Source organism: Leopardus geoffroyi, chromosome D2 (genome assembly GCF_018350155.1).
Source record: "Leopardus geoffroyi isolate Oge1 chromosome D2, O.geoffroyi_Oge1_pat1.0, whole genome shotgun sequence".
Lineage (NCBI taxonomy): Eukaryota > Metazoa > Chordata > Mammalia > Carnivora > Felidae > Leopardus > Leopardus geoffroyi.
This window is the reverse complement of record NC_059334.1, coordinates 74017168-74038022: the sequence shown is the minus strand read 5'-3', so window position 1 is coordinate 74038022 and position 20855 is coordinate 74017168. Positions and strand designations below refer to the sequence as shown.

Sequence of the window (20855 nt, the reverse complement as noted above, 5' to 3'; positions counted from 1 at the left end):
TTTTATTCTTATACTTAAAAGTCAGTTTTAAATGACATAAACCCACAATATAATTTTAGAAATCAAATAAACTTCCCCATTTCAAAGAACAGTATCTAACAAAATGTAAAACTTTTAAAAGCATTTACAACATATATTTATAGGTTTGGTTGTTTTTTTAAAAAAAAGAATATATCATTGCTTTGGCCACTGTTTTAACTGCTTTACCCAAATTATTTGTGCCTAATAACAACCCTATGGGATCAGTACTATTTTTGCTATCTCCACTCTATACATGAGGAAACTGAGTAGAAAGAGATTAAATGTTTTCCCCACGAGTTCAAAATAACTGTCTGAGCTGAGATTCACATCCAGGCAGGCTGATTCCAGAATCCACGTCAACTGCTATCAAGTGATGGGGGAAACGGAGAAGGGCACAAAGTCTACTTTCAAATGCATAGCACTTTGGGAAAAAAACTAAGCCCGAGGAATGTGGTGATACACTCCCTATTTTTATGTCAGGAATATGAGGCCCCCACTAACTTTGGCCATTCCAGACGCGGATAATCTTCTATCTGCCATGTTGGCTTCCATTTCTGGTTTGGTGATGGTGCCTCAGAGTGAAATATGTACATACATATGAATTTAAGGGAGGACAAAAATAAACAAACAAAAACTAACTTAGGATTGGAGTCTTAGCCAAATTAATTCACACTGAAATAAAGAGATTTGTTTTAATTAGATGATTCCAGCTACGCAACGGAGGAGGATAATTGTTTGAAAATTATTACTTAGTTTCTCCAAAGAGACTCCTTTTGGGAAGCAGACTGTTAGTCAAACATGACACACTTTGGAATTTTTTCACATACGTTTCTTAAAGACCCCATGTCACTCTTTAGCAGGCCCTCACCTATCCTTCTGTCCAAGATACCAAAGTCAATTGGTCTCTAGAATGCTGTGATGCAAACAGGAAAACTTCTGTGGGCCAGTTTTTATTCCTCGCAGCAAGGCATCTGATATTTTAGTGGTGAAGACTTCTGCAGAGGCTGTATTTCACCACCAGTTCACGTGTTCAAAGAGGGTTGTCAGAACCCTAGTAATAGCAGTTTCATTGACGTGGAAAAGCAGAAGCCATTTGGAAGTGATCCAAGAAAGAGGCGGAAGAGAATGAAGCTGAGGCCGAAAGCCATTCAAAACGCCTGAGTAAAAAGATACAAGATGGTGTTTCTACACAGAGGAGTAGGAGCTGGGAGAGAAGGAAGAAGGAAAGGTGAAGGTACACTCTCCTCAACCTCTTTATCATCAGATTGTATTGGGTTCTTTATCTGCATTCACCGCAGACCAGGCCTCTCATCTTTCGGTTTGAAATCCAATGACCTCAACCTACGTAACAGGTCATCTAATACCCATCAGCGACGTGCCAGCTCACAGGTGGGGCCCCAGCACTGCTAAAGCGAAAGTCAATTTTCAAGCCATCCATATATTTTAAGGACTGTGGTTTGGATGTTACAAAGTAGGTGCCTAAATGGATTGAGACAGAATCAGGAGACAAAAATATTATTTAGCTTATCCATTGTGTACTGTAGTGAATTTGATGCAACTAGCAAGGAGCATCCACAACGTATAATGTTATGTTAGGAGGGAAAAGGAACTAACATTCTTAAGTGTTTAATATGTGCCTTGAGGGAGTGATTTAATATGTGCCTTAAGTGTTTAATATGTGACTTAAGTGTTTAATATGTGTCACACCACAGTGCCTGGCAGATTTAGGATTCCACAAATTAAATCTTGGATAAACAAATATATGTCAGATACACCCCTGGAAACTTTGTATACATTATGTCATTAAATTCTCAAAACAACTCTGTAAGGGAAATCCTTTCATCTCCATTCCACAGATGAGCAAACTGAATTCCAGAGAAATAAATTATACCAGGTAAAACGACCAATGTTTTAATTATTTACTGCTAAGTAACAGACTGCTCCAAAACTTAGTGGCTAAAGCCATTTATTCACCCATGACTCTACAAATCTGGCCTGGGCTCAATTGGGTAATTCTTTTGGCTGATCTTGCCTGGAGTCTCCTATTCAGACTCAGTCATCTGGAAGCTTGACTGGGTCCAGGGCATCCAAGAGGATTCAACTCATGTGTCTAGGGTCTCAACCAGGATGCTTAGAACATCCTAGGGGCTGGCCGGGCATGTCTTTCTTACAGGATATCCTGGAGGTGTTACATCTGTGAGCCTATCTACCTGATCTCTCTCTCCAGCAGGGTAATTGGACTTCCTGGATAACTACGCCAAGGGGGAGTGTTCCAGTAGTACAGCCTCAAAATGGCAGCACTTACCATGTCTTTGTCTGCATCATGCTTGGTGAGGTGCTATTAACCAAAGCAAGTCACATGGCCAAGTCCCAAGTCAGTGTGGGAGAGATTTACATAAGACCAGTCACACTGGTGGTATGGTTCATTGGGGAACATCAATATGATAGTTCTACTAAGTGGCAGGGCTAAGAATTAAACCAGATCTGCAATCAGATCAGATGAATCACAAACTCTTTCATTCATGAGTTCTATGGCGAGGGACTAAATAGTATTGTATTGCTATTGCCCACAAGCATCTTCCTCATTGCTTCAATTCCTCTAGTATATAACAGAAGCAGAGAAGAAATGGCATTGGAGCTGAACATTGGGGAATATGTAGTATTTCCACTGGCAGACGAGAAGAAGTCAAGGGAAGATACTTCAGGTAGAGGGAACAGGATAAGCCAAGGGGAGGGAAGTGAGGAACTTTAGGCTTCAGGGAATAGTAAGGAGCTACAGGGGGTTTCTGAGCAAGAGACTGTTGGCCAGATTTAAGATGAGGAACGCTGCTCTGGGGGCACCTGACTGGCTCAGTTGGTGAAGTGTGTGACTCTTGATCTTGGGGTTGTGAGTTTGAGCCCCACGGTGGGTGTAGAGATTACTTAAAAATTAAAAAAAAAAAAATCTTTTTTTTTTTTTTTTTTTTTTTTAAAGGAGCATTGCTTTGGCAGCACGATTCGGGTTGAACTCAATAGAGGGAGAGACTAGATGAAAATAAGGATGGCCAAAACCAGGGCAGCAGCAAAAAAAACATTATCTTTTTGCCAATCCAATTCTCGAACTTGCTTCAAAGTCCAAGCCCAAATTTTCTCAGATGCTACAGCCTACAGGGACCTTCCCTAACCCTGAATTCCTTTGATAGGCCTGCAGTGATGTGTCCCTCCGTCTAGCACACAATCATGTATCACCTTATCTAGTACTCCAGTTACTTTATGTATCAGTGGCTTTTATCCATAACCAAGGTATAAGCTCCCAGAGAGCCACACAAACTGAAGTCCTGGCTGCCTAGTAGACTGGGAGGAACATTAACACCGAGGAACCAGAGTCCAAATCTCCAGTCTTAACTTTTGCACCAAGTAGCTGTGAGACCAGAGCTTGGTGTCTTTGTGAAATGAAGAAGTTAGACTAGTTAACTTCCAAGAATTCCTTTAGCAAGAGACAGTGGGAAGAGAACGGAATTCAGAGTCGCATTCGTTCATTTGTGTCACGTTAGTGCTTGAGTGTCCGCTATTTCCATGGAATCGCGAGGTACGACGGACACAAACCTGGTCTGATTCGTCACTGTCATTCACTGTGTCCCTTGGGAAAATCATCTAAATTCACTGGGCCACAGTTTCCTCATTTGTAAAACGAAATCACAATTTTTACCTCCTAGTGGTCCTGAAGATTAAGCAACAAATCACAGAGCACAAAGAGCTCAGCACTGCCCTCCCCCAACATACAGCTTTCACTTGTAGGCCACGATTGAGTAAAATAAACATTCATGGAACATCCTCCATACCAACTGCCTCGACAAGATGTTGTTTTGAACCCTGTAAACACACTGTGCTTCTTTATTGCATTTACATACTCTGCTGTCATATTGCCTCACCTTAGTGCAAACTCCTATCAGTTCCAACCACACTGCCTTCCAGAAGGTAGGTGGCTAGTACTTAACGGATCTAGAAGTGAGAAAACGCTTGTTTCAACTGCTCATTGCTTAAGCCTAAGGTACGTGCCTGATCTTGTGCTGGGCATAGGGACTAGGGAGGTGGTAGGAAAAGGCCCCTGCTTTCCATGGAGCTCAAAAGCCTATGGAGGGCCTCATTACGGACAGGAAATGATTTAGGAACACTCAAGGACAATCAGTCCAGGTGAAGCGGGCAAGACTGATGTGAATTTGGAGTTTGGGTAGGAGCTGGTCAGATGAGGTCGGGCATCCAGGAAGAGGGCACCCTGCAAGGTACATACGCTTGAAATCAGAGTGCGACTAGCAGTAATGAGGAGCGGGCTGGGCATGAGGCCACGGGGTAGGCTGAGGGCAAGCTGTGGCAAACGCCAGGGAGCTCACCCGTGGTCAAACGGAGGCCGCTGCAGGCTGCAAGCTGAGCTATGCGGTGTTAAGGTCTGTGTTTAAAGAGAACTGGCAACCGCGCAGGGCGGCTCAGAAGCCTGCCGGGCCCGAGCTGTCGCCTTAGCCACGAATGCGCCTACACCGCACTTTCCTCTAACTGCTTCCTGTCCACCACTTTCTCGAGATTCCTCCTGTCCAGGTTTCCGCACCGCTTCTTCCTTCGGGGTCGCCTCCCCGCACGACCACGGTCCTCAAGCCTGTGGCGGCGGCGCGCGTGCGCGACTCTGCGGCGCAGGCGCACGGCGTTGCCGCAGCGCGGGGCGGGGGAAGAGGGGCTGGAGGGAAGAGGGTGTTAGTCCCAGGTCCCTACCAGGTGCCCGTAGACGTCGGCAGGCTGGAGGTAGAAGGTGGAGTTGAGCAGCTCTTCCAGCCTGCGCGGGACGTCGTTCTCCCGGTAGTACTCCATCGCCTGCTGCTTCAGCTTCTGCAGCTCCCTAGTGGTCCCACAGCTGCGGCCGCCGCCTTCTTCCCCCATGGTAGGAGATTTGAGGCTACAGCTGGGGTTAGCCTGGGGGCCCGCGAGCGTCCTGTCCGTCGCTAGGCAACGCAATGAGATTTCCCGACCCCAGATCTCGCGTGGCTTCTCGCCCGGGTTCTTGCCGCGGTCTTAGGTGCGCATGGCTCCTCCCGTGCTCCTCCCTCCTCTTCCTGAGGGATTGGGCCTGGGGCTAGGGCTCCTCCACTCCTGACGCTCGCGCAGTGGCGGCGTCGTTTCCCACCACTTTGCCTGACACTTTTCCTGATGGGGAAAGAGTTCACGATTTCTGCGGAAGCGTGGGAGCGTTAGTCCCGGCCTCCAGCGGGGGACCGGAGCCTCGGGTGGCGCGCTCTGGGCACTGGGCCTTCTTGCTTACCCAACCCCCCCCCGGCCCCCCCCCCCCCCCCCCCCCCCCGTGCACACTCCCTCGTCCCTCGCGGTGGGTGAGCTCCTCCGGGTGGCGCGGGCACACCTTGCCAGCCCATTCCTGGGGACGGATATTTCCTCGCTGGCCCGTGGAGGTGCCAGGAATTCATTCATTCGCCCGTATTTAGCCGCCTGTCCCGAGGCCAGCAGCGTGCTGGCCGGGCACACTGGTGCGCAGGAGAGAACCGGATACGCGATCCCACCCCCTGTCCCCCTGCCCCTCCGCTGGGAAATGAGTGGGGTGAAATCACTGGAAGGGAAAACCAGTGTGGGCCGAAAAAAATCGGGGTAAACCCCGAATGGTTATGGCTTGGACAGGCCTAGGGGTGGGGAACGATACAGGCAAAACTTGAGAAGGAAAAGTGGGACTGTAAGACTGGCACTGGGTCATATACCTTCTCCAGTACCTTCAGAGGCTGCCTCAGTCCTGCTCTTTTAAATCCAACTGCCTACTTGGCTTCCTTACACCTGCCGGGTGTCAGTGCAATTATAGAACTTCTTGTGCCTTCTGCTCTAGGTACTTAGGCGGGAGTGGGCCGACACGGGCAGGTGGTCTTGTTCTACTCTTAACCTGTAAGTGTTCCTGACTTAAGTAGATCACTTAAAACATCTCTGTTGTGTTTGGCTTTTCTGGAAAACAATCCGGTCTATTCTGCCTGTTTCACAAGTCCCTTAGGATAAAATGAGAAAGTGAGTGAGAAAACACTTTAAAATAAGATATTTTCAATAGAGGCAGGTAGATGTATAAAAATATGTGATTCTATAAAACTGATACAGAAACCCAGACATGTACCTCCTTCTGAGCTCCCTCAGTGTTGTCTCCAAATCTCTGATGGAACATCTCACTTTCTGGGATGTGACATCATCATGGGCCTGCCTTATCCTCCTTGCTAGATGGAAATCCCTTCATGGTAGGAGCCTGGTATGAGTACTCTTCACATGCCCCTCAGAGCCCGGGCCTGCAGGGACAGAGCGTGTGCTCTGCCGAATAGGTGTTGAATGAACCTTTATAGGAAATAAGCCCGTGTTCTTGCTGCTGGTGTTTCCATCCCACCCGTGTGCCTCTCCTCCTATCCCCATGGATGGAAGGCACCCCTTTCTCTGGGACGCCCATCCTTCAATGCCCAGCTGAGTCCCACATCTGCAGAGACGTGGTGCTCCACATCAGCTCTCCTCGCTCAGCCCTCCCTTCTGAACTCCTTTCCCACTTGAAGTCTGGGCCACAAAGCTCAGCCTTCAGGGATGTCTTGACTCATTTGACACTTAAATGGAAGGTTGGAAGTGCCCTGGGCTGGGATCACCATCTTTTGGAATCTCCCCTCTGTAACCCACCAGCCTCTAGATTCCATGAGGACAGAGACTTGGTCTGTCTTGTTCACCATGGTGTCCCCAGTACATTACTTTACAGATCTTTGCTCAGTAAATAGGTGTTGAGTGAATGAGTGGATTTTACATACAATAAATGCCTAATAAATACTTAAAATGTTTTGGAGTTGAGTGAATAATGAATACACTAGGCTGGCTAGAGCAAAGGATTGTTTTCAGTAATAAAGAGACTTCAGGATAGAAAAGTAGCATGGGCAGGATGGAAATGGTGTTTTAGGAAGTTAGCTGGCGGCAATGGGTAAGCTTGGAGGGTGTTAGTTGTACAGAAAGCAGGAGACACAGGTAGAAAATGATGCAGATGTGGGGGCCTAAAGCCCACTGGTAGCACTGGCAAGACGTGGATGACAGAGTTAATAGGAAGAAGGATGGGAATCATGGTGAGTGACTGGATGTGGGATTGGGGGACCAAAGATTATGCCTTTGAGGATGGCTCCTAGAGTTCTGTTACAGTTGATGGAAATGGGGTGGATGAGTGAGTGATGTGGTTTTGATGGAAGGAATAGGATGCACCTGGTTTTAGATGTGTGGGGCTTGTGGAGCATTGGTATCTCAGAGAGAAGGGAAGACTGACAATATGAAGATCACCCATCCACATGGCACTTAAAGTTGAAATAAGGATAGATGAATCTTCTGGAGGGAAAAGGGAAAAATCCTATAGAAGCAAGGACCTAAATATTGGGGAAGAAACATATTTAGGACATAGGAGGAGGATAAGGTGCTCTAAGAGGCACTGAGCCAAAAAAGAAAAAAAAAAAAAAAAAAAAGCTTAGGGAAAAAAGAAAACAATCTAAATCATGGAGTTTAAGACAGAGAGTTTTTGGAATGTGTCAGATGTGCGTGTGTACATATGCGTAAGAATAAATTCTGAAAGAATATACATTGGCATATTAAGTGTATTTTCTTTGGGTAATGGGATCGTTGGAAATGTTAATTTTCTTTATTAGTAGTATCTGATTTTTCTAAAATGAATGTACTACTTGTATAACTTTGAAAAATTACATTAAGATATTTGAAGGAATAATATTAAGTCAAATTAAAGACTGAAATTAAAGGAGAATGAAAGACTGAAAAGATATTAGGGAGTCAGTTGTTCCTTTATAGAATCTTGCTATCCTCTTAAAAATAAAACTACATGTAGGCTAAATAAATAGCTAAAACTACCATCCCTGTTAACTTCTGTCATTCACTCAATCAATAAATATTTATTGAATGCCTACCATGTGGCAGAGACTAGACACAAGGAAAACAGCAGTGAATAAAATAGGTAACATTTCTTCCCTTCACGGCACTTAAGTTCTTGTGGGCCTTGATCCTAGCACTTACATCCTGCTGAGCCATCAGGACAATAAACTGCATTAAGAGACGTGAAAGCATTTTGAAAAGTTGGTATGCTAGGCATTTATTAACATTCTATTAGTGTTGACAGATCCAGAGTAAATAAAATGACTATTCATGAATATTCCAATTTTCTGATTTTTTATAGATGTTAGAAGTAGTGGGGTTTTAGCTGTAAACTACATTCATGTGTATGCGTATTGTATACATACTTATCACATTCCTTGTTTTAGTACCTTGGTAACTATATTTCCATTTCATATTGAGACTAAATGTCCAAGGGCATTCAGAGAACATCAGAGCTTGAAAGGCATTGAGTGCAGCTAACTCTAAGGGTAAAAACAGGGGAGTTGAAAGGAGGAAAAGAAGGGAAGGAAAGGGAAAGGAAAGACTCAGGAGATAAGGAAAATTCTGGAAGATATCCAGGGACAGAGGGTAGGACTATACCCTCTTCCTTTAGAGAGAGGACACCGCCATGACTATTGACATCCCACAGATGGGGTGCCCGCAGTGGATGGGTGTGGTAGGGGACAAGGGACATTTGGGAATTAGAAGACAGATTGGAGTCCCAGCTGTCCCCAAGCTCTAGACCTCATCAATAAAATGAGTGGCTGGTCTAGATCAATGTTGCCTAAACTTTTTGAGTATGAAGACTCCTTTTTTTTTTTTTTTTTTTTTTTTTTTAATTTTTTTTTTTCAACGTTTATTTATTTTTGGGACAGAGAGAGACACAGCATGAACGGGGGAGGGGCAGAGAGAGGGAGACACAGAATCGGAAACAGGCTCCAGGCTCTGAGCCATCAGCCCAGAGCCCGACGCGGGGCTCGAACTCACGGACCGCGAGATCGTGACCTGGCTGAAGTTGGACGCTTAACCGACTGCGCCACCCAGGCGCCCCTGAAGACTCCTTTTTAACAACCAAAAAAATGGAAGAAACTACCCCCCCCACCCCCATGTAACAGTGGTTATATACAGTGACTCTGAATTCAATAGTATGTCTGGAGCATATGTGTTTCATTCACATAACCTCCATACATGTGACAAAGAATGCATTTATAGGCAAGCTGCTCTCCAGGTCGGGCATGTGTCTGGTGCATATTTGGAATTGTGAGCTCTTCGCCTATAGTATGGGGGCTTCTCGGGGACCTTGACTGAGAGCCATTGAATCAGGTCTCTTCATCTTAGACGTCTCCTACTTTGTAGCTTTGATTCAAGATAAAATATCAGGGCATACCAGTCTAGTCCTATCTGCTAAATGAAGACCCTTCATGGAGGAGATTAATCATGCTTCAGTCTGCATTTGAAAAAGAATTTCTAAGCTATGTCAGACATTTCCTAAATGAATGAGGATAAAGAAAAACATATTTGTTCATTTCCCCCTAATCCTTTCTGACACCTTTCTATAAATTGGAACTTGTTTGCCATGACTTTCATGTTCAGAAGTGATTATTTAGGTGTTATTTTGGGGTTGCTATCAAGTGCCTGTTAATTCTTGCCTGCATTTGCCATCTGTGTTGAATATCATTTTTCATAGGGAACTAATGAATATGATTGCAGGTGTCTTTAATCTTTAGATCCTAGAAACTGGAGAGAGAATAGATGGAAATGTTGCCTTTTCCCCATCTAAAGATGGGAGTGATAATGTTACCCCTCCTGGCCCAGTTGTCAGGAATGAGGGTTGCCAAGCTAATTGCAATATAAATAGCTGTAAATTAAATGCGAAGGAATAAAAGTAGGAATGATTAGACTAATAATAAAATGTTTTTGTAATTTGAGTTTTTTCACTACCAATGCCTCCTGGCAATAGTCATTACCTCTGGGCTAGTAATAGCAACAAAAACCCGGGCCGCAACTACCATTGATGGAGAACTTTTATATGCCTGAGGTTTTCCTTACATCATCCCATTGAATTCTGCAACACAACCACAAGAGGTAAGGGGTTGGCCCAAGGTGATACAGTAAGCAAATAGTGGAGATGGAATTTGAACCAGCTGACCCCAGTGCCCATGCATTTCCCTCTGCGCTCTGCTGCCTCTCAAATCTAGAACTCTCGGTAGTTAGATTCTACGGTCTCATGTCAGCGATTATTAGGCTCTTGGCCATCCTTTCTGGATAAGCCAGTTGAGCTGCTCACATTGAGGGCATGGAGAAAGGAGTCTGGGAAAATGGTGTTAATCTCTTGATCACTGGCTCTCAATCTGAGCTGCATATTAGAATCATGTGGGGATTCTACCAAATTCAGGTAACATCTGAACACTGTTAGAATCTAAGCCCCTTGAAGAAGAGGGTTATCTATTCCCTGCTGTAGTATTAAAAAACACTGATGCCTAGGCCCTACCCCAGACTTATTAAATTAGAATCTCCAGGGGTGGGGCCCACACAGAGGATTTTTTTTTTATATGGGATATTAATGTGCAGCTAAGGTTGAGAACCTCTGCCCTAAAATATTTTTTCAGGGATCATGTTAGAAAGAGAATGGGTAAAGCTTCACCCAGGGAAAATTGGATAGTGGATACAGCCAAGAAGGCCTAGAAGTGTTGGGCCTTGGAACCAGACCACACGGGTCAGAGTCTGGTTCTTCCAGTTCCCAGCTGTGTGTCCTTGTACAAGATACTTAACCTCTCTGAGCCCATTTCCTCATCAACTAATATTTTCAATATTTTCAATATCATAGGATTGCTATGAGATTAAATTGGAAAATCCATGGAGCCTTCTTCCCACCATGCCCAATACGTAGTAAATGATGTCATTATTGCCAAAGAAATTAAGGAGAAGGAAAATAACATTTTTAGCAGTTTTACTATATTTGTCTGAAAACCTTTATTTGACTTTGTACAGGAATTCAGGTGGAATTGAATTAAATGATAAGGGGAACCCCCCTCTTAAAACAATATTAATGACATTTTGAGATAATCAGACCTCCTGGTAATCTATCACTTTTGTTTTAACCTTTACCATTTGTGCAAAATTACAGAGTTGATGTGTTATTTCTCTCTTGTTCCCCAAATAAAGCAGAAAGCTGGAGCCACGGTTGCAATGTGAGTGTTCAAAGCTGGCATCCTGTCAAAGACTGTATTAGATTTAGCCTTCCGGTCATTTGTTCAGAGGGCTTTGACACCGAAGACCAAAAGATACTGTTGGAGATGTTATTGCTGGCAGTTTAATTGGTATTTTTCAGGATATAGACACACAATTTCTATATAGGAAGAATTAAATTGGAAGTAGGGCAATTATCCAGTGAGTTTAGACAGTAAAAAGAAAGAGAAAAAATGAGGCAAAAGAAACTCTTCAAGTAAGCTATTTTGCCATTTTAAAGTAGATACTTTTTTAACTTTGTAGAAATAGATACAACTTAAGAGTATTTCTGTGACATAATTAAGGGGCTAATAAAGCAAAATGAATACGTATAAAATATTCTACAAAGGCCAGGTTTTCTAATTTGTACTTCTTCTCTTAATATAAAAGTAGCAACATAAATATAGTAATTGCATTTACTTTGAATGAGGAAAATGTTAAGCATCTTTCCCACATAGGGGGCAGCAAAGAAGAAAGAGAGGAGAAATCCCAGTTAAGAGGACCAGTTAGATGTTTTATCTAGTTACGTCTGAAAATGTTTTCTCTGTAACTGCTGCAAACATTGACCTGGTCTGTTTCCCAGCCTCTGAGAGTCGTGTGTCCACCTGTTTTGTTATTGCGCTTGAGTGAGAGCCAGTAAATTGTTTGACTTTTGTAATTAAACTTAAGAACTTGATTGAAGGGGATTTCAGCTTCCCTGAAAATGTACTTTAAGTTAATCTGCTTAAGAGGAATTATCAATTTCTTATTAGCAAAATCAAAACACTCTATGCCTTTATAACTGATGATTTCTACTGGCCCGGTCATGAATCTCATGGTAACGTTAAGTTGTCAAATATTATTTGGGGGATTTAAAAAATTCAGTTGTCAAAAATTTAGGACTTGATTCTTGACATTTTCTTATTGGCAAAATGAAGGGTCATTGGTGGTGTTTGCTGCAAAAGGTGGTGTTACCTTTTGTTGTTTGTTTCATTTAAGACATTTGAAACTTTGTGTTCCTTGACTATTTTTAAAAATTGTAGTCATAGATGCAGATGAGAATGTTTTCTTTCGGGGGAGTAAATTTGGAGAGGAAGTTCCCAGGCGTTTTTAGCAAATAAAGTCATCTTAGGCAAATTTCTCAGTACGATTTGATTTAATTGCATCTTTTTTACATATGACAATCATTTATAAGTATCATTGGAGCCCTACACAGTTCCAGAATTATTTAAGGTGACATTTGTGAATGAATCTCTAATGCCAATCTAATGTGTTAGATTAAATTTCTGTACAATTAAAAAATACACAGAATTGTATGTTAGCAAGGAATAAGGGGTCCTGCTTTTAATTAAATACCATTATTATATTTTGTGTTTGGGCATCCAAAATCTTAGGTAGATATTGTAGAAATAAGAGCAGTAATGGTCAGAATTCGCTTCTCAGAAGAATAATGTTTCCATTAATACTTAAGGAGAGATCTGGTCAGGATGAAAGACTAAAATGTTATTTCTGAAATGGAAATACTTTTAAAATGTTTTTAATGATGCCTGTCTTCTGCTTGGGCTACAGTCAGCATAACCACATTTAAATGCTGTAGTTTGGAGAGAGGAAGGGAAAGGAAAGTAGGAGAGAATTTAAGACAGTTGTGTTCAGACAGGAATAAAGAATGATCGGTATTAAGATGGTTTTGTGTGACAGCACTTTCACTTGAAATAAATAGTTGAGGCAAACTGAGGTGGGAAGAGAAGTATCTGGGTGCCTGCCCTGGTCTCCACTTCTTTTTGTGTGCACAGAGATACAGCCAAGTGAAGCCACATGGGTAACCAAAGGTCCGCCCTCTGCCACTGCCCTTTCGGGAACTGGCCAGACTCCTTAAAGGAGCTGAGCGGCCCTTGTTCAACAGCTGCTGTTAGACTGTTGTAAAAATTGGAGTTGGTTTGTGAACAACCAGGTGATTTAAAATATCCCCGAGCCATCCTAGGTAACCTTCTTCCCCAAAGTTCATGGCCAAATATTTGCACTCATAATAATTACACAAATATTGCCTTGGAATCTTTATGGGAATTTGAAAAGAGAGGAGACCATGTAACAAACTCATGAGGCGGGGCATTTTATAGCAAAGAGTGTCTCAGTTAACCTCAGTTAAGTATCTGTGCCTTCTAAAGAATTTTCCTCCTTCTGCAGTATTAAAAGTAGAGTTCCTGTAAAATTATTCTATGCCCACACTTGTGCGTATCTGACCTAAACTTTGGTTTCCTAATCATTAAATGCTTTCTTTTTTCTTGCTAGCCAAGCTGACAGTATATAAGGGGAAAGTAAGGCCTGTGTGCTGATTTTAAGAATACAAAATCAAACACTGTCTTTTACAGGGCAAGAATCAAAGTCTATGTTTTGTAGAGTAAGAACAAAAACAACTTTTAAAGTATGATATTTGAAATAACTAAAATGTGTGTTTATCAATTTAAATGCTTTAGAATAGATGTTGTCCTATGTATGGTTATTTATTACTTTATTGAAAATCTAGGCATTGTAAATTCTTAACTAAGACCACTGGAAAAAAATCTGTTCAGTTAATATATTTTTTTGTACATTTCTTATAAACCTATTGTTGGAAAACAGTTGTCTTTTTTTGAGATAATTATAAATCTGCAAAAGCAGGAAATGTAATCAAAATGAAGAATTCAAAATTTCAAGATCTTTTTAATTTGTATTTGCAATAGACTTTATTTCCAAGTATTATTTGTTATATGAGAATAGAAGGAATCACCAACTGTTTTTTTTTTTAACTAAAAATAATCATTTTTACCTTCCCTTGTATGTATTGTCTACATTTGATTTGAACTCACTAGGGGCATGCCTTGAACCTTACATATTCTTTCCAAGCCCTAGTGCTAAGAAACACACACACACACACACACACACACACACACACACACACCCTTGTATCCTCTAGGGTGAAGGCTTAACTGCCACATCAGGACCAGCTCCTGTGGTTATGGCATTTATGAGCAACTCACCTTACTCTCCAAATTTGGACTTCAGGAGATACACCTCATGCCAGCCTAGCTCCTCTATTTTTCACAAGATATGCAGGTAAAGATGTAGGGTTTTTAATGGTCGGCATCTTCCAACTAGTCCTTTGGGCCAGGCATAGCCTGTTGACTACTCAAGTGCATCTTGCTCAGTTGGATATTTTAAAATAAGCTGAACTCTGGAAGGGGGCTGTGATCCCGTGTCACACAAACTGGAGAGAGAAACAGGATGGTAACACTTCTTTGGCTACTGAGTGCTTTCTGACTTTTGAAAGAAAGGAAGCTTTGCAGTATGCAATTCTAAGAAAATTGCAAGAAACAAAGTAGAACCAAGCTCCTCGCGGGGGAGGGGAGTGAAGCCTGTGCTTGCCTTAGCTTCTGTGTTGTCTGACTCCCTCACAAACCCTGCAGCTGCAATGTTGATTGAGAAGGAGCCCATGCATTCTGCCGAGGGATGAAATACTAAAATCTTTTTCTTCCCTTGGTGAGTGGTTCTATCTTAATTCAGAAGCTATAAAGCAAATTTTAAATTGGTATTATTTTCTAACTGGGAAGTAAGTACAACTTATATCTGGAGTACAAACATTGCAACAGGTACTATTGCCCATGAGCTTGATGTTAACTTTTTGCGTGAGTATAAAGGATCTTAACAGTTCTCTGCGTTAAGTGGGTATATGTCAGTAGCAAACGTAAACGCGAAATAAAGGGCTCAGGTTGAAATGTCTGTGGCAATGTACAAATCTGATTATGAAGAATGTCAATGATTACCCTAGAGAACAATCACAGTTTAGCCCGGGGTATAATTCTCATAGCTCTGTGTACATTTCATCACTTAGTTGTGCACAGGCACAGGAAATGATGCATTTTAAAATGCATTCTTTTATTTTTAAACACCTGCCCAACATCTTGACAAATCCTTTTTAGTCTGAGGCTCAAACGTATGTAACCCAAGGTTAATTTCTACCTTGTGAAGTCAGGTGGTTTCAAATGTGCTGCAAAGATCCACATGAGCAATAAAATGTGAATCCCCATTTCGTTATCTCTGAACTTTGGAATTCTATTCAGACCTCTTGCATCATGTGCAAATATATGAGAGGGGAGGATACAAAAGTGAAACCAGTCCTGTGGCTGTTGTCAGATTTGACGTTCGTCTCACGGAGGATGGATGTGCTTGCTTGACTTGCTTTTCTCTTCTTCACATGTTCTTTTCCCCCCTCCAGAAATGTGGGGAATACTCTGGGGGTTCATGTGGAGGACACCGGCCACCACCTTCCCATACCCCCCACCACGAGGGCCACCTTCCCTGCATTCCTGCTTCCTGAGCCATCTTTTGCAAGGGGGTTTGGGACTCTAGCCCCACAGTCCAGGCTCTCCTAGTCGTGGCTGCAGGGACTTCACTCACCCTGCCCTTACTCTGTCTTGACCGCCTGTCCCATAGGCAAAGCTGTTAGAAATAACCATGTGGTCATATTTGCTGCTTATTTGTTTCCGTTACAGGAATCATCATTATAGATAAGAAAATCATAGAGCCAGCAAAACTTTTGGGCCATTTAGTTCCATGCCTTCATTTTACACACACACACACACACACACACACACACACATAGAAAAAAACTAGTTGTTGGTAAAAGGCAGTCAACATAATTCTTCTATTCAGGAATCAGTTTATTTAATGGGTAAAATTTTTTTTTATTCGCTTCATTATGGATAAAGGAAAGATGAGTAAAATATAAAAGCTACTTCTATTATGTGCAGTATATTTTGGTATCATATGTGTAATTGCCCCAACTGAATATCAGACATATTCTGACAATATTAAAAGATGTAAAAATCTAAAATCCCAAATTCCTAAATTCCAAGAAGAAAGTACTTCACTATTTACAGTAATGGAACGTGTAGCCTGATCTTTGAGGGGGTTAGCTGTAAAAATTCTGCAGCTTTCTTCAGATGTATAATTTTAAATGTCCTTTTTTTTTTTTTTTTTTGTAGCTGCCTTCTCTGTACTCGAGTTTGTCAAGTAAGCAGGCAGATGTTTTTGCCTTTTTATAAAGTACAGTAATAAGCATGTCTACTGCCCTTACTTCATCAGCTTCAAAACCTATTCACGGCTCATCTGGTTGGAAGATGATTCACCTGAAGCTTTGTTCCCGAATTAGTAATGCGGCAGCATCTCATTTAGCAAGTGGTGCTTCCCACCACGTAGGGCGAAGAAAGTTTCTCTCCCTCATTCAGATACAGACTCAGGCTTTCACCTGTCAGAGAAAATGAAACCGTCACTAACCACTGTTTATTTTGCTGGCAGGTTCACGCCTACGACAAAGCGATTTTTCTCCAGGTGAATTACTCCCCACATTGGCGTGGCAGTGACTAATAACGTATTTATCAAAACTCAGGCGTGTGGTCCCCGTTCCCACAGTGTGTCACTGCTGCCGCCAAGTGACAGGTCTGAAAAAAAATCAGCAAATCTTAGACAATTAGAGCATCGATCCCACTTAGCAAAACCAAGGCCCCCAGTCCCTCCTCGACAAAGATACCTTCTTCTTAGGTGATGGGAATGAAGATGCTCTCCTAAATCACACTTGACCCACGTAGCCTTGCCTCCGAATTCGGGGCTCTGAGAAAAGAATGGCACACTGATTGAGAAAACAGTGGCTGTCCCTGAACGTACTCTAATTCTAGGGTCCGGGGAGTTTTTAGTTCAGCTTGGTCAGTTGTCCCCAGTCGCACACTAAATCATACTGTGATAAAGGAAGGAGAAGTCTCTGTCTTAAAACTCAATTAGACACACCAAGAACTCGCAACTCTCGCAACCCAAGAGTGCTTGGTGACATATGCAAAGACCCTTCTCTTGAGCAACCTCATTCTTGAACTGGGCTAAGAGCTTTTCAATTGCTGTGACATTTTCAGCCAAGGAAGGAGTAGTTGCTGCGGAGCAATGTTTTACAGGCAATTACTTTATATTATCAACGGAGCAATTCCCTGTCCAGAAAGGAACCAAAGCGATCAAGTTAAATCATTAAAGAGAGAAAGAGCAAGTGGGGAGAAAGGATTCATCTCATTAGCAGGTGCCGGTGCCGCAGGCTCCAAGGCGCACAATGTCACTGGCCCTTTAAGACAATGGCTGCGCTCCCTCCGCCACCCCCTCCCCTGGAGCTGTTGACAGGTCTAAACCTCCCTAGCAGCCCATTGTGGCCACAGTAGGAGGCACCTGCAGAAAATGTGCCAAAACCAGGCAGGGAGCAAGAGCTTTTCAATAAGCTCCCCAGCTGGAGAGGAGAAGCAACACTAAACAAGCGGGCGCAGACCAGGCATGTGATGGGAAAAGGGGTCAAAACCAGACACCTCCTATCGGCTTTCTGAGCTTTCTGAGCACCGTTCCCTTCAATTTGCTGACATCTTCTAGCTGGCTTTTCTCTATTTGCTTAATATGCTGAGGTATTTAGCTTAAAAGCACTAAATACTCCATCACGATGAGCTGTTCTCTCCCTTTCCCATTTACTGTTATTAAGGATGTTTTCCAGTATTTTCTCTCTCTTTCTGCCCCAAACTCAGATTGTTTGCTTTTGCTTCTCTCTCTCATGGTGACTTGCAGGCATTCTCCACCACATGCTGCCCGCTTGATTTTACTCATTTTTAATTCAGGGACAAGCAAAGCTCCCCCAAATCCAGGAGCTGGGCTGCCTTCGTAAAGCACACCTTCCAACTGCTATAAGCACGTGTCTGGAAGCTGCACTGCATTTCGACACAGTAAACATTTATTGTGCATCTACTGTATACCTGTCCCTGTCCTCAGGGCTTCTGGAAATCCAGAGGTAGACAAATGAGCTTCCCCTTTCGTACTGCCTAGGATCCAGCAGAGAAGCTAAAGAGCTAATATGACCACGGGTTTTAAGAATTTGCTTTGCACCCATGCACTTTTCTTTGTAATTCTTAAAGCTCTTTGGAGAAGAAGCAGGAGTGGAGGTGGGGAGACAGGAGGGGCGGGGGGGGGGGGTACAGAGAGGGACCTGGGATGTGCCAGTGGTGTAGTGGCTTTGTCCAGCCTGCCTTGAGAAGCAAGAGGACAGATTCTCAGTTTCATCTCTCCAAGCTGAGAACCTGGCATAGTGCCTCAGTTTTGGCCGTCTAATTAATCTGGCACTCCGTATCTTTATTTACACGGTGCTTCCCAGTTCTCATGATATTTCCATCTCTTGTTTTTGTCATCTGAAGTAGGAAGGCATTATCTCTTACAGATAAAAACATCTGAGACTCGGGCAAAGCACCTTACCAGGGCCACCCAAAGAGTAGGTGGTAAGTGCAAAGGCCCTGGAGGAACCTGGCCCCTCCGCTGCCCACCTGTGCCTTGGCCTCCCTTCTGCTCTGGGCAGCCTCTTCCAGCTGTCAGCCGGCACAAACACACGCTTCGAGAGCAGCGCGGAAATGGATAAGGTGACATTTTCACAGTGAAGTTTTCCCCCCCTCCTGCAGATGGAGAATGTTGGCGTGTACAGATTCTGTGGGTGTGCAGCAAAGAGCAAAGTCAAGTGTGATTCAAGGTGGGAAATACCAGCTTCAGGTAGGAAACGAACTCATCTGTGTAAGTACCAAACTGGCGTCGGAAGTAGTCACCCCTGGAATTTCGTTTGTCTAGAGACAGACTGGGCACATTTAAAGCCGGTACAGCTAGATTGAAGCACGCGTAAGATACCTGCTAAACCACTGCAGAGCGGCTGCTTGTTCAGAGTGCCGACGAGTGGTAAGAGGTACGAGAGAAAGTATTTCAGAAGCACCCTCGACTCAGGAAATGAAATTGCTTTCGCACGGGATGGGCGACAGCCGACATCCACACTCACAAGCCGAGCTCACGGAGCAGCACCTGGCTGGGCACACACCTGTCCCCTCCCTGCCCTGCCCTGCTGGCTCTGGGGCCTTGTGTGTGTTCAGGCCTCTACCGAGGCAGGAAGAGATGTCTCTGGATCCTTCGGGCTTGTTTATGCTTTAACGTCTCTCCTCACAGAGGACTGGTCCTCTTCTTCCATTTTCCCTGGTGCCTCCCTCCAATTCTGGAGGAAACAAGTGGGCTATTCATGTAAAAAGAGAAAGAGTGAGCTGGGGGGCGGGGGGGGGGGAGATGCCACCGACAAACTCCATTGAAAACCAGTGGCTGTTCATTTACATTCACACTTTTAAAAAATGTTAACTAATGATGTTAAATGGTTTGCCAAAGGTCCTGGCAGGTCAGTTGTAGAAGTGTCATTTCTGCCTAATTAGGGCTCTTGTGGCTGCCCGGGGCCTCCCAGTGCAACTGGTGACAAGCCGAGAGCTGACAGCTTCAATTGGTGCCAATAGGAAGGTTGGACCGGTCATGTTTTCCAACTCAGCCAGGTGTTTGCTGAATGGGGGAGGGGGCCCGGGGAGATCTGAGCCCTTCCACGATCTGTCTTCTTTCACTGCTGCCTGGCAAGTCCTCTCCCTTTGCCTGTCTTGTCTTGTGTCAAGGTCAAGAATGGGCTTTGCTAAATCAGCAATTTGGGTTATCTCTGGGAGGTCATTAGCAGTCCTCAGCCCAGACATTTCAAGTGGTCTCGGGACCCAGATGCTAGATTTTTTTCTCCCTGAAATCAGAGAGTAAGAAGAGGAAAGTTTTAGGTAAAAAAAAAAAAAAAAAAAATAGTAGGAAGAAAACAAAAGAGACCAAAAAAGACTCAGAAAACTCTGCCTAGCTAACAGTGTTAAGCTTCTGAAGACATTTCATAATAATAAAACTGCTTGAAGACAAAACAGCTAAAGCATCCTGATCAATGCTTTAAATATTTCAAAGAAGGGAAGACAGTAACGAAAAAGAAATCCTGTAATGTGCAATTGGATATAGAGTACCTGTCACATAGTAGGTGTTCAATAAATAACTTATTGCTCATTTGATTTTTCAGGGGAGAAATTTTTGTCTGAGAAACAAAGCAATTGATGGAGATCTTGCTATTTTTCCCACTTACTTTTTTAAAAAAATTTAACTTTTTTATTTATTTTTGAGAGAAAGAGACAATGAGAGCCTGAGTAGGCGAGGGACAGGGAGAGAGGGAGACAGAGTCTGAAGCAGACTCCAGGCTCTGAGCTGTCAGCACGCAGCCCGACGTGGGGCTCAAACCCACAAACCAGGAGATCATGACCTGAGCCGCAGTCGGATGCTTAACCGACTGAGCCACCCTGGTACCCCTTTCACACTTACTTTAATTGTTCCTGCAGTGCTCTTTGAGTTTCTTAGTTGACCCAAAATACATGCTAAGTTGGAGTGCCACATGAGAGGTTGATAGGATTATTATATATATGTATATATTTTTTTTTACTTTTTTTTTTTTTTTTTTTTTTAACAACTTAAGCAAACAACCCCTGGTGCTCGGGAGCTCCAGGCTGCAGCAACCACAGCCCAGAGAGGCACTCAGTTAGGGCATCTGAGTCCAGAATTTGGACTTGACCCACTGGCAGATCCTGTGGGGATGACGGCACTCCTTGTTTGTGCCTGAATTGGATATACCTGCACTCGAGCACACGATGCACCGAGCATGTTTACTGGTCTGAAGGGAATGGCAGGATTACTGCATTTGGCGGGGGGGGGGGGGGGGGGGGGGGGGGGGGGGGGGGTCAATGCTTGTGAAATCAAAGGGAAAAAGTGTATTGCAAGATTGCAAGAAGCAATGTTTGTTTTCGGAA

The 20855-nt window shown here is 43.4% G+C and overlaps 2 protein-coding genes and 1 long non-coding RNA gene across 5 annotated transcripts in view; 1 reads left to right on the top strand and 2 right to left on the bottom strand.

The window, feature by feature from the left end:
- ENO4 (enolase 4) overlaps window positions 1–5259 on the bottom strand; it is a 29112-nt gene extending 23853 nt beyond the window's left edge. For 2 of the 3 annotated variants that reach the window (XM_045439081.1, XM_045439082.1), the window contains exon 1: window positions 4765–5257. In XM_045439081.1, the coding sequence (XP_045295037.1) occupies window positions 4765–4929 (165 nt within the window). In that variant the 5' untranslated portion in view covers window positions 4930–5257. Of the gene's footprint in view, window positions 1–4764 lie in introns of all 3 variants that reach the window. The other variant, XM_045439083.1, reaches the window with a different exon arrangement.
- Window positions 1112–4734, bottom strand: LOC123577126. The gene is made up of 2 exons (XR_006701720.1): window positions 4392–4734; window positions 1112–1225 (listed from the first exon to the last, which is right to left on the bottom strand). It is a non-coding gene; the product is annotated as an uncharacterized LOC123577126 (long non-coding RNA).
- The window catches only part of HSPA12A (heat shock protein family A (Hsp70) member 12A), a 168119-nt gene continuing 152090 nt past the window's right edge, over window positions 4827–20855 (top strand). The window contains exons 1-2 of the mRNA XM_045439079.1: window positions 4827–4930; window positions 18636–18723. Coding sequence (XP_045295035.1) covers window positions 4928–4930; window positions 18636–18723 — 91 coding nt within the window. The 5' untranslated portion in view covers window positions 4827–4927. The remainder of the gene's footprint in view (window positions 4931–18635; window positions 18724–20855) is intronic.